Here is a 13039-nt window from a genome sequence, read left to right as displayed (position 1 = left end):
ATCCCATGTTTACCCCTATTCACCCATGTTTGCCTTTAAACCATTTGTGCTACTTTTAGGCCCTTTTTGGCCACCTTTTGCCTACTTTTGTCACAATTATGCAATTATTTTCAATTGAAGTTGTCTCCGTTTTTACTTCTTTATTTTCTGGCATGATGACGTTTTTGCTCATCATGGCTTGGGTCTGAAATCTGACGTCACTTTCCTATGGTTTAGTTCAGTGTGCCCATCACATTGTTAACATCACCAATAAATTCTGTTTTCAGAAGAGGTTCACATTATGAAGAGGTTATATTACAGCAAAGAGAAGTAAAATTCATTGTTTGTTTCTTTGATCAGAGTGGTTATTATTCAGGTTCAAAAATTAAATATGTCTATCACAGATTAACTTTTCAGTTGACCATGATTTTGGAGTGGACCTCCAGTTTGGCTGGGCCTCTTATGGGCAGCAGTGAGTATAAGAATGATAGCAGAAATGGTCTTTATTGGTAAGGGGACAGTCTGGCTAATTTAACATGAACATTTGAACATGACTTAAGTGTGTGCCAGAGTTCTCCCAAAACTGGAACAAACTGAAGGAAACGCACATTTTTAGAAGGTGTGAGTACATGTGATGAAACTTAGATCTTCATTACGATCCTGAGACAAAACAACAGTGAATGCATGAAAACAGCATCGTCACCAAGGATGAAGAAAGCTCCACAAAGACAGTCCAAATCCAAGGCCATGTTGTTTTTCCTTTGACATTGAGGGGATCATTTTGGAGGAGTGGGTTCCAGAGGGTTACTGGTGAGTCAACACTAGCCCATCAGTGACACACAGCCCAGTCAATTCCCGACCTCTGCGTCATAGTTACGCCATCTTTGCCAGTTGTTTCTGTCTGACTTGGTCACTAGAGGGCAATATTGTGCAACCTTTAAAAATCTAAACTTTGAAAACAAGAAGTCCTGTCCAACCTGGTAGGCTGTTTTACAGAGTAAGACCTGATGATTCAGATGAATCACAGTGGAAACTGTGAAAGGAGCTCTGTGTGCACAGTCTGGTTAATGATGATTATTTTCAAATATAAATTTTATTACTTTAATCAGCCTACAATAAAAAGAATCGACCTTCTAGGAGGTTGTTGGTCCGTAATAAAATTGGCAGGCCTTCTTTAATGACTTCCATGTTTACTTGAGTTTAAGCTTTTTTCTCTTAAATAGCTGCCATAAAATCAGGATGAGCAGACACACTGAAGGGACTCTTTCAGGGACAGAGGATTGTTTTTACAGGAGATACAGACTCAAGCCAGTTAAAGGTGATAGAGAGAATAAATCTGATAATAAAGTCTTTGAATATTTAACTAAGTCCCATTTACACTTGCACTAAACTCAGAAAAAACCCTCAAATTTATTTGAGGGTTTCATGAGCATGTGATTGAAGTCATGAGCAAGGGAAAGCAAATGAAGTCTGATTTTTTAAATTTATTTTTCCTGTAATCTAAAAAGACTGGCATGCAAAGTGCTTTGAAAAAAAGGTTACGATCTGCTATCACTGAAACTCATCTTTAATAAGATTCAGTGACACAACATCAGGTATGATGAAGGTCAGTTAGACCGAAACACTGCGCTTCAACAAACATCAGTCAGAAGTGAGACGGTGTGCAGGAGCTTATGGAGGGCATAGGTGATGATTTTTCACACCTGTTGGTCTGATAAAAACACCTGACTTCAATAATTAACAGGCAGCAGGTCTAGTCTGACCTCACGGTTCAGCCTCTTTACATTAAGAAGAACAGAAGTAGAGGATTTAAAGAATCAACCACCCAGTTCTTAATGTATGCATAAGGGGTAACTACTATCGGACCCTTCCGTGCTTATTTTCAAGTTTTTAATGGGTCTAATGTTACAGCTTCCTGAGTAGAAGTCCTCTGATTCATGCTGACACAGCAGGTTGTCTCTGACAGACTACTCCAGCATCTCTGTACTTTTCACATAATAAAAAAAACCCAGCTGGTAACCCTTCATTTTAAGAGCCATATAAGTCAGCCTCAGTCTTTTTAAAATATGCTGACTGCCTTAATGATAGAGCAACTATTTTATGCCTGGAAATTATCCTCTTTTAATAAATCAGCGTGCAACATCTCAGATTAAGAACATCCTGTAAGACCGTTAGGAGTTAAAGATATCCATCTGACTATAGACGGCTGATTCTGCAGGTTTCACACAAATATTTGCATGCATCAGCGTGACGAGGTATTTGCATGCTCAAAATGTGAACTCTGATTTTAGAGCAGACATCTGACACGCATCTAAACTAGAAGTCCCCAGACTTTTTCCTTTTCTCCCATAAAAGATGAAATCATCTTTTTTAAAAATGCCTTTGTATTTTCTCAAGTTATCTTTGTCCAATATTTAATTTGTGTTTTGTTTTGTTTGTTTTGTTTTTTTGCTGTATTCAGTAAGATTAAAACAAAAAAGTCTTGGAAATTTTCACTTAGTATGAAATAAATCTAGAATCTATGGAAGTTTATGGAATGAATGCATCTGTATAATCCTCCATGCAGTCAGCCCTGTGTGTCACTCTTGGACCTTTGGCTCCTTTCCTACATGTCATCCCACTCTCTCTCCCTGATTTCCTCCTTTATCCATTGTTCTATCTAAACAATATCAAATAAAAGCACAAAAATCCCAACTTAAAACAAACAGCTGCTGACCAATGCATTTTTAACTGAGAGGGGTAATTTTCTTATAGAGTTTGCAACCACATGGCTTTTTTTCCCTCAACATGTAGAACTGCTCCCTTCTAGCTTTAAGGCAGCTAAAAACTGGGGGCTACAGCCCGTAGAGGTGGAGACATGATCTATTTCTAGTACCAATAATAGCCAATATCAGAGACTGAGGCTTATAATGAAACTCTTCCACTCCACAAATTAAAAAGATGAATTAATAAAAAATTGATATTTTATTTCCAGTTACATTTTAGGTGTTTCCCTCCAAACATCCTCTGCATGTTCACAGCTTCCTCATGTCCTAGGCCTTGTCCGAGGGTTTTCCTGTGACAGTGAGCGTCTTTGTTTCTGAGGACAAGAGGGTGACAGCCGACACAGGACAGGCACTCCAACTGTTGGGTTTTGTTTGTCTTTGTTGCCGTAGCAACTCCTGAGCTGCAGTGGCAGAGGCGGTAGCTGCTGCGTGATTCAAACACAGTGATGTTAGCCGTGCAGAGCAAAGGGAGCCAAAAAGAACCGAACAGGAAGCATCTGGTGGATCTACAGAGACTCACAGCTGCTCTGGGGTACCCATAATGCAACACTTTGATCTGAGATTGTTTTCATTGCTGTTAACTAATGCAACAACTATGTGCATGTGACACTGTGAGATATTCCATGAAGGATCAGCTACTGGCTGGATCAGGTTACATGAATTTAGCCAGATTTTAGGCCAGATTGCACCATCCTAGCCAGTTGTCAAACATCAGGCCTGAAAAGTTGGGAACGACAAACACTCCTGTAGCGTTACACAATCAACACTCCGGACGTCCTACAACCATGATTCAACGAGACTGGCATGTCAGAATTTTCCATGCATCTGTCTGATTAAACACTCTGACTTGACTTCAATCCTACCTTGGATCGGCCAGATCCATTTTTAGACCTGGCACATCTGTCTAAGGCTGGAGCTTTACAAGATGGATCTGCCTGATGACAGACATGGAATCTGGACAATCTATCTGCTTAAGAAAGCTTTAGCTCTTTTGATGTTTTAAATGTTAAACTTGAAGGAAATTCATTAAGGATTAATCATTCAAAACTCAGATTCCACAACTTTAGAAAGTGTTTATTAAGATTTTCCATCTTAAAAACAGGAAGGGACTAGATGCCAACCTCTTCATTATGCATCATGGAAATATACAATCCATCTTTATAACACGGATCAAAAACATTAAAAATAAAAGTGATGCACACAAAGTGTTGCTCCTGAATGAGTCTGATTGATATCGGGACTTGTGACCATGCTGATGTCTTCGATCTAGTTTCCAGGCAACACCTTACAGCTCCTGAGGATGAAGCAGAGAAAACACATCAGACCTCAGATGGAACAAAGTACAGTGGACTGATTTGCTTAGTGTCCAAGTTTGTGTTTGTCCAAACAAAACACATGTAGATGAATGAGACAAACACACGCAAATGACTGTGTAGATGACTGACCTTTCTATTTATAGGTGTGGCTCTCTGTTCCACCACGTCCAAATCCTGAGAAATAGAGAAAGAGGAAGTGGATTTAAGATCAGAAATTTGGTTTAACCACATTCACTTTAATGAAAGAGTTCATGCTTTCAGTAAGAGAAATGTTTCTGATTATGTAACAGCTGGTTCACTGAGTGTGTGATTTCATCAGGTGATAGTTTAGGGCTCTGACAGGACCAAAAAACTTCACAGAGTCACATAATGACCTTTATCCTCATACAGGGCATTGTTGATGACAGAGGACCTTAAAGAAGGAGTGAACACCCCTTCACTTTCATTCATATCAATGCATCTCACACTGTTAACGTTTGAACATATTGAGTGAGGTGACAAAACCTCCCTGAGCTTATAAATTGTGTAAAAGAGATTTAGATCAGGTTACCTTGAGGTCCAAACAGTGCAGAATAGCAGGGCTTGTTACAGTATGGTTTCCCTTCATGCTGCAGAAACAAAGATGCATGAGAACTTTGACAAAACTAAAGTAATATTAATTTAAATGAAACATCTGAGACATTTAATTCTTATATTTTATCTCTATATGAAAAACAATTATACTATAACGGACTCATTATAATCACAGGGTTTTTTGACTATAAATCGTCCCTCCCATTATCTTGTTTGACAGTTCCACCGTGCCCTAACTGCAAGCAAACCTTTAGAAGACATGTAGCATCCTGCAGCGCTCCACAGCTTTTATTTTGAAGTACTTCGTACTTAAGAGCCTTTACTTGTCGGCCCTATAGTTTTGCTCCAAGTCAGAGAGCAACATGTGAATGAATATAATTAATCCTCTGAGCCCTCAGCTATCTTTAACCATTGTGTCTTTCCTGGACTTTTTGTCTTTTGTGGTGCACAGTCAAGCTCCTAACATCCTTTTCTTCAGGATAACCTGGGCTTTAAGAATAGATGTGCTGCAGTAATGTCACTGGAATAAAAAAAAAAGTTATGGGACAATAAAGACGAAAGAAAAAAAACAAGATTTTCATGGATCAAACACAGTAAACATTAATGACTTGTGTTTTTGCCCAAACTTGTTTTCCTTTCATTTTGGGAACATTTTGTGACAAATAGTCTTAAAAATACTCACATTTTTACAAAACAATTCTTGCATGTTTGGGGATTCATGTCATTATTTAAAGGAGTTCCTGTCTGCAGAGACACAGAGGGACACGTAACTGCCTCTCTGTGTCTCTTTCTCTCTATTATGAGTCATTCAGGCTCTCTCTACAGTTTCTAAGTCTGTGCAAATGCTGAACAGCAATTTAAGATGTGACAATGAAACAGCCTGCCATAGGTTGTCACAGCCCAGTGCAATGCATTCTGGGGTACAAACAGACAATATGGTGGCGAGCTAACCCGCTAGTTGCACGAACAATTGAAAAATGGATTATAAATGAACTAAAAATCATTACTGGTGTGGACTTAATCTTTAAAGCCCCTAGAAAGTCACCCAAGTTCCAGGCTCTCCAGAAAATGCTCTGTAAGAGTTATGAAGGTGTGGCTAGGGTCACTAAATTGGCTAAAAGGAGAGCTTTCACAAAAAAAAAAACAAGTGAGTGGCTATGATTTATAGTTCAAAAGTTATTTAACTTTGAATAACATGTGTCTCTCTTGTCATGTACAACAAAGCTGGTCTCAGATGGTTAATGCATAACTATCTCAATGTCATCTCAATCTTTCACTGTTCCGTGTCCAGGGAGTAAAACAAGAACAGGACGACAGAGTGAAAACAGCATGCTGCATCGTGCTCTATCATGCTGCGTCACAGGATGTCAGGATGATATAGCTGGAATTGATGTAATCAAGCTGATTTAGTCACAGACGCTTGCTTGCATGATGTTACGATGCTGTTAGCTTGTGGCTTGTTGTGTGGCTATCAGATCATGTTTAGATCGATACTGGAGTTGTAATATATGTTTAACATATAGTAAAACTACAAAAGCTGATTCTACTTCTCTAAGGAATCATCTTGAAGTTTATAAAAAACAAATGGATGCATGTCAGGTTTCTCACCTCTGCATGTGAGCCTGATGTCAGTGTCTTGTTGCACTTCTCACACCTCAGACAGGGCCTGTGCCAGTCCTTACCGAGTGATGTCACCTTCTCGGCTGCAAAACAAGAAACAAAAAAATAATCAGACCCAAACTTCACCCTCAAACTCCAACCACAAAGACAGCTACTGTATTCTGCAGAGGGGATGTCGGTGTCAAACATGGATCTCTTCTGTGGTTCAGCTGATGACTCCCACCACAGTATGAGCTCATAGCACTGCGACCAGATATCAGTTTAGACCAACAAGATAATGTCTTTGCAGATAACTTTGAGAACATTGTTTGGGTGTGGTGCCTGAGGGTAAAAGAGGGCTGATTGTCCCTGGGGGATCTGTCCTCCTCCTGCCTCATAAACTCTGATAAAAACAGTCATTTTCTGCAGGCTGATCTTCAGTCAAAACGCCCATCAGGAGGTTCATAAAAGCAGAGAGGAGAATAATTCAACAGTGTGCAGTTTCAGATCTTAATGTGAGTTTAGATTATATTTGAGAATCTACATGCAAAGCCAGCTAAAAAGGTGTGATCTGTGAATGCATAAAAGGTCACAGAGGGCAGCCACAGTGCTTAAAAGTACTAATGAGGTGCAAATACTCTTCTATCCAACTTTGTAAGAAACTGAGCACACAACTATGAAAGCAGCAAACTGGCTGGACAGAGCGACTGATGAGGGGAGCGCTGATGTATGAAAATGCAACTTGCCATTTCATGCAAAGCTACTGGTCTCCAAATGTTTTAGCTAATGTTAGGATATGATGTATTTTCTTCCTAAAATAGCCTCCTTCGCTGAGATTATGCAACAGCCAACTGGAAACAGGGGAAAGCGCTCCAAGGCAAGGTCAGCTACGCCAAACAGACATGCAAACATCTCATCAAAAATGTTCTCTTGGAACAAAAGTCTAATAATTACAGTAGTTAACTTAGAAAGACTGAGAGTAGAGCATGCCACAGTTAAAGCCACATTATCACAGAATGATGGCCATTCATGTTGTTTAATTCTTATTGTACAAGGATTAAGACATATTTTATCGCCAGGGTTATTTATTTTACCAGACTACGAGAAATGTGACAGGCAGACACAATGTGATCTGCTTTTGTGAATCAACTCGCTCATTTCAACAATATAGAGATGGAGTCCAAAATACACAAACAGATATGGATGTGGAAAAACATATTTGGAGAGAGGCTGTTAAACTATTTCCTTCATTTCATCCAAAAAAAAAAAAAAAAAAAACATTGATGAAGATGGTGTGAAATATTTGCTCTCATAAATGAAGCCAGTCAGTAAAACAAGTACATTAAAACTCTTAACTGCATCATGTTCACTGAAATTAAATCAATCATAGAAATGTAAAGGAGACTTAACACCCAATTTATCTGATTGACTGCAAAATTTTTTAACATTAGACAAATGGATCAGTAAATGTTGCCATGAACAGTCCATTACAAAATATGGGCCATAATCAAATGAAGCTTTGTAATTTCTTCAGTAAAATCTATTCAAACAAACAGTGGTGACCATTCAACCTAGCCCTGTGATTTTTGGTCTCAGTGGATTATCATCAGACCTGCAAAAAGCCTATAGGACCCATACCATAATCCCAACAGGAAGTCCACCAGCTTCAAAACTCAGTTTCAAATTAAGGCCTTTTGATGGTGGCAAACAACTTTAACCTGTTGTAACTCTCTTTACATTATAGTTCTTGTATGCGCCATAGCGTCAACATAATGAATTATATGAATATTACTCACTAGGTCATTATATTGCACTAAACCTATTTAACTCAGGTAAAATTTGTCCACAACACTGAGACATCTCACCAGTTTCACAGGAAGTGTAGTAGTAGACTCTCACAAAGAAAATCTGATTTTATTCAAATTTCACATGTATACAAAGGTCCGCCTACAAATTCAAAGGTTAATTTTCTGGTTTTGCTGTGGAAAACAAACAGAAAAAGCTGTATGTAACATAGAGCCTTATCTTTTATTATTTTACAAGATACATCAGATCAAAGTGCAACGTTCTCATTCTTTCTGAATTATTGTCAGTCCTGGGAGATCTACTTATCTCTGTGTGATTGTAGCAAGCACAGCCTGAATTACCAACACTTGGAAGACAGTCTTTATCTGCAGTGCTGATCTGCAAGCGCACTCATCAATTAGTAGGATAACAGTAAAATGCTAAAAGAATCCTGTTAGTTATTCAGCTTGCGGAGATTATATTTGAGAATCTACTCTGCAAAGTCTTCTACAGTCTCCAAGAAACAGTTTAATGTTTTGGAAATTTGCATCAGTTTCAGTTCTTTTGAAGCTACAGGGCACACTGAACTCATAAAACTAAAGGCATCTTAACTTGAATAGTAGCTGGTCTGGGTTTATCCTAGTTTACCTAAACTTTGCATGTTTAAAAACAAGCTACTTACAACTTAGAGGATTAAACAGAATGATATGACACACATTTTATAATTTATTGAATCTATTTAAGAATAAAAGCTAAAATCTTATGTTAGGACATGATGTATTTTCTTCCTAAAATAGCCTCCTTTGCTGAGATTATGCAACAGCCAATGGAAACAGGGGAAAGTGCTCCAAAGCAAGGTCAGTTACACCTGCAGTGGCATGCAAACATTTCAGCAAAAATGCGGAGTCGCTTGGAACAAAAGTCTAATATTTACAGTAGTTAACTTAGACCGAGGAGTAGAGCATGCCACAGTTAAAGCCACATTATCACAGAATGGCACCCATTAATGTTGTTTAATTCTTATTGTACAAGGATTAACAGAGCATATTTTATCGCCAGGGCTATTTATTTTACGAGACAACGAGAAATGAGGTGTGACAGGCAGAGGAATAATGTGAACATTCATGAAGAGGGTGTGAAAAACTTGCTCAAGCTTGAAAAATGAAGCCAGTTGGTAAAACAAGTGCACTAAAACTCGTTGCATCATTGAAATTAAATCAATTATAGAAATGTAGAGGAATAGTTAACCATAGAGACTTAACAATACCCAGAAATACAATAAAACATCAGCACAAATAAATAACAGATTTTAAAGAACTCAATGTCAAGGGAATTTATCAGATTGACTGCAAGATTTTTTAGGTGATTTTATACAAGATGGAGATCTAACATAGTGCGAATTATACATTTTCACTCCAGGGCGGGGCGTAATCAGGGTGCAAACTTTGAATTATGATTTTTTCTTCCAAAATCTATTAAAACAAACAGCCCCAGTAGACCCTTCAACCTAGCCCTGTGAGTTTTGGTCTACATGTGGATCATCATCAGACCTGCAAAAAAGCCTATAGGACCCATACCAAAATCCCAACAGGAAGTCCACCAGCTTCACCTCAATTTCAAATCAAGGCCTTTTTGATGGTGGCAAATGGCTTTAACCTGTCGTAACTCTTATAGACATTATTCCGTGTTCTCGTGTACACAGTAGCGTCCCCTACTGGCATCAGGAAGTGACTCAATTACTCATTAGGTCATTATTCATCTTACTGCACTAAACCTATCAAGCTCATTTTGAACTCAAAATTTGTCCACAACACTGAGATGTTTCAGGACACCTTACCAATTTCACAGGAAGTTGGCCAAACTCTCACAAAGAAAATCTGATTTTATTCAAATTTCACATGTATTACAAAGGTCCACCCCTCTTCAAATTCAAAGGTTAATTTTATGGTTTTGCTGTGGCACCACTGCTAGAAGCCAACAACACCTCTAACATAGAATGTTCAATTATCTTTCTATCTTACAAGATAGATATCAGATCAAATCTACATATTAGCATCTTGCTTTATCATACTGCCACCTAGTGCTAACAGCCAGTACTACATTATATACAAAGTGCAACATTCTCATTCTTTTTGATTTAATGACAGTCCTGGGGAATCTACTTATCCCTTGCTGTGTTCAAGCACACTGCACAACGCCCAGGGGTGGCATCACACCCCTGCATTGCACCAGGGTGCAAGGGCCCTTCAGTGCTGCTTGCAGCGCTAGTGTTTATAAGTAGCCTAATTACAGTTAAGAAATAGTTAGTTCAGCTCTGTCAAAACTCTTCTCCAGTCTGTAAAGAAACAGGTTGATGTCTGGGAATTATACTTATGATAAGTGTCCAGTGGAGAAATTTTAATTTGCATCAGTTTCAGTTCTTTTTTAAGCTACAGGACATGATGAGACATGCTGAAGTCATAAAGGCATCTTGACTTGAGTGGTAGCTGGTCTGGGTTTATCCTAGTTTACCTAAATTTGCATGTTTAAAAAACAAGCTATTTACAACTTTTTGAGAGGATTAAACAAACAGTTTGGGACAACAGTTGACTATTGAATAGCCTTTAATCATGCTACTTGGTTCATGATACAATTTTATCACATTTTTTATGATTTATTGGGATCTATTTATGAATAAATATTATTTTACTTAATTCAATTTTGAAAATAAAAATGCCAAGAGCAGATATTTACCTCTGCTGATTGAAACAAGAGCATGAATACGTGTTTTTTTTTTTTTTTTAATTCTAATGTGGTAATTTGAAGTCAGTGGTTGCAGAGTTTAAAGCAGTAAGCTCCAAAGTTTTTCTTCCTTTGTGCTCCTGGTCCTGGACCAAACCCCCTCATCATTAAGAAAGGCAGCAGTAGCCTGATTGTTTCCATCTGAGACAAACATGAAGATAGATGAGCGGCAAAGCGAAAGGGGAATTGGCAGTTGGAGCATGGAGGTGTGATGGAGTCAAGTTTATAGAGAGGTTTGTTGGGGGATTGCTGAAGATGAATAAGAAGTGCGCTCCATTGAAAGAACAAAAAGCTCAACTTGAAGCTACTTTCTCCTCAGAGGGATTTCAGAGAGCTGCCTTTTTTCTTGTCCTCTGCAGAGAAGGAAAATATTGGTTGGCTTGTTCTGGCCGGAACAAATTGGTCTACTTATTTTGGCTGGGAGGAGGAAACTTATCCATGAGAAGGATAAATGACTCTCCAGTCTCACAGTCAATCTGTCTGGCTGACAGTCCAAAGTGCTGGCTTTGTATCTGCATTGGCCTCCTCTCTGGGGAAGATTTACTCTATCACAGTACAGAGATGCAGGCAATGTGGTAAATAGATTAAGACAACAATAAAATGGAGTTGTCCTTTTTTTCTCCCAGGGTGCAGTAAGGGCTATGCTTTGATGGTATCCTCAGGAGACAGGGCTACAAGATCGCACAGGGAGGGAGAAGCCATGTATCAGGACAGAAAAAACTGGTTCCTCTCGTCTGTCAGGACTTGATCTCCTTAGTCATCAAGGCAGACAATTTCCCAGTCTACTAAGTAACTTTATCACAAGGTTTATGGGATGCTTTTAAGGTTCTGCAATAACCTATAAAGACGTATTATACAAAAAACTATTAACAGTGTGATACATTAAAAAAAAGCGACTCTGTAAATTCCATTTTGCATCCATTTCTACTTTAGGATAAAGTAAAGTACTTCTAGGGAGACTTTACATTGGAAACTCTTTTTGGTGTATGCATTCTGCATTATACTGCAAACCAAAAGCAATTTTAGCAGTTAATATTCACCCCAATACAACCAATTTTGCAACATTTAATCAGGTTACATTCATGTTAAAGCATCACTGCTGGAGAAAGCTTGTAGTTTCCAGCGCGGTAAAAGCACACTGCAGCGTAAATAAAGCCTTATAGAGTACAGTACTTAAATCAGGAGGAGCTTAAGCAGCTTCAATACAGTTTTTATTATTCTAATATATTACAGATTTAATTCAAGGTTTTAATTTTGCATTATTGACTTTACTACATTTGTTTAAAGGGGATATTGCATTTAAAATTATACATACAGGCTATAAAACTGTATTTATGAACGAACCATGTTATAATCTTAGTAGAACTTCCATTATAGTACAAAGAGCAGTAAAAAAAAAAAAACTGGTTTGACAAAGTATAGCAAAAAGTTGACTTTTTACAACAAGACATATCAAAATCAAGTAATCTGAAATTTAAAAGGCCAACATTTTGAAAATACGTTGTCACATGCTCGTTAATGTTAGTCTACGACTTCTGAAGTATATAAATGATCCGTAGCTGTATTTCTTCCGGTATCTGCAAATCTCATGTGATGATATTTTTTCTATTGACGTGTTTCTTAACTATTATCTGTTTTTCTGAAATCTATGCATTAAGTACTCCGTCTTGCAGTTGCGTGCTTGTCATCTTATCAGTCAGCTTCCCATTTCCTTATTTCTACAGAAAAGCTTAAACGAACCAGGAAATATTCTCGCGCAGAAACACGCTGTAAGAAAGGAGCAGGAGGAGAGTACGTGAAAGATGTATATCTTACCGAAGTAGACCTCCTTCTGGCACTTAGGGCACTTTGGCATGCTGAAGTAGTTGTGTTTGCAGATCTAGCAGAGAGAAAAGACGGTGTTAGAGTACTGTCTGTCTGCAGCTGCACTCAGTTGCCTACCTGTTAGTTGTGACTGGCCACGCCTCAGTGTGAAGGGCAGATGTGCTCTCTGTCTGTAGCCAGGTGGAAACTGCTCAAACTTTTCTCTTTTTTCTGACAGTGGGAGAGGCTTAGGTTCAGTGTGTGTGGAGGAGAAAACACCATCATGGTTAACCAACATCAACATGTCATTAAGTAGCTCTGTTAAAGGGAATTATCCCTCTATTGGAGGAGGTTTATCTGTGATGATTACACCATCAGAAGTGGGTTTTATTCTATCTTTAATCAATGTATCATTCATGAAAGAAGGCTTGTGGACAC

At 38.3% G+C, this 13039-nt stretch overlaps 1 protein-coding gene across 1 annotated transcript; it reads right to left on the bottom strand.

Moving 5' to 3' along the window:
* Window positions 1–3802: 3802 nt before the first annotated feature.
* Window positions 3803–12695, bottom strand: LOC121526157 (cysteine-rich protein 1). Its single transcript, XM_041812573.1, has 5 exons — window positions 12614–12695; window positions 6242–6336; window positions 4611–4668; window positions 4190–4234; window positions 3803–4038 (listed from the first exon to the last, which is right to left on the bottom strand). The coding sequence occupies exons 1-4, from the start codon at window positions 12651–12653 to the stop codon at window positions 4194–4196; spliced, it is 234 nt and encodes a 77-aa protein (XP_041668507.1). The 5' UTR covers window positions 12654–12695; the 3' UTR covers window positions 3803–4038; window positions 4190–4193.
* Between the last annotated feature and the right edge of the window lie 344 nt (window positions 12696–13039).

Source organism: Cheilinus undulatus, linkage group 18 (genome assembly GCF_018320785.1).
Source record: "Cheilinus undulatus linkage group 18, ASM1832078v1, whole genome shotgun sequence".
Lineage (NCBI taxonomy): Eukaryota > Metazoa > Chordata > Actinopteri > Labriformes > Labridae > Cheilinus > Cheilinus undulatus.
The sequence above is the reverse complement of the archived record's forward strand: the minus strand, read 5'-3'. Positions and strand labels throughout refer to the sequence as shown.

Excerpts from the sequence above, each read along its gene's own strand:
- LOC121526157 (XM_041812573.1), bottom strand. The coding sequence starts at position 12,653 with ATGCCAAAGTGCCCTAAGTGCCAGAAGGAGGTCTACTTCG. Across the intron at positions 6,337-12,613 it reads CCAGAAGGAGGTCTACTTCG|CCGAGAAGGTGACATCACTC; the intron begins GTAAGATATACA and ends CTTGTTTTGCAG. Across the intron at positions 4,235-4,610 it reads TGCACTGTTTGGACCTCAAG|GATTTGGACGTGGTGGAACA; the intron begins GTAACCTGATCT and ends TCTATTTCTCAG.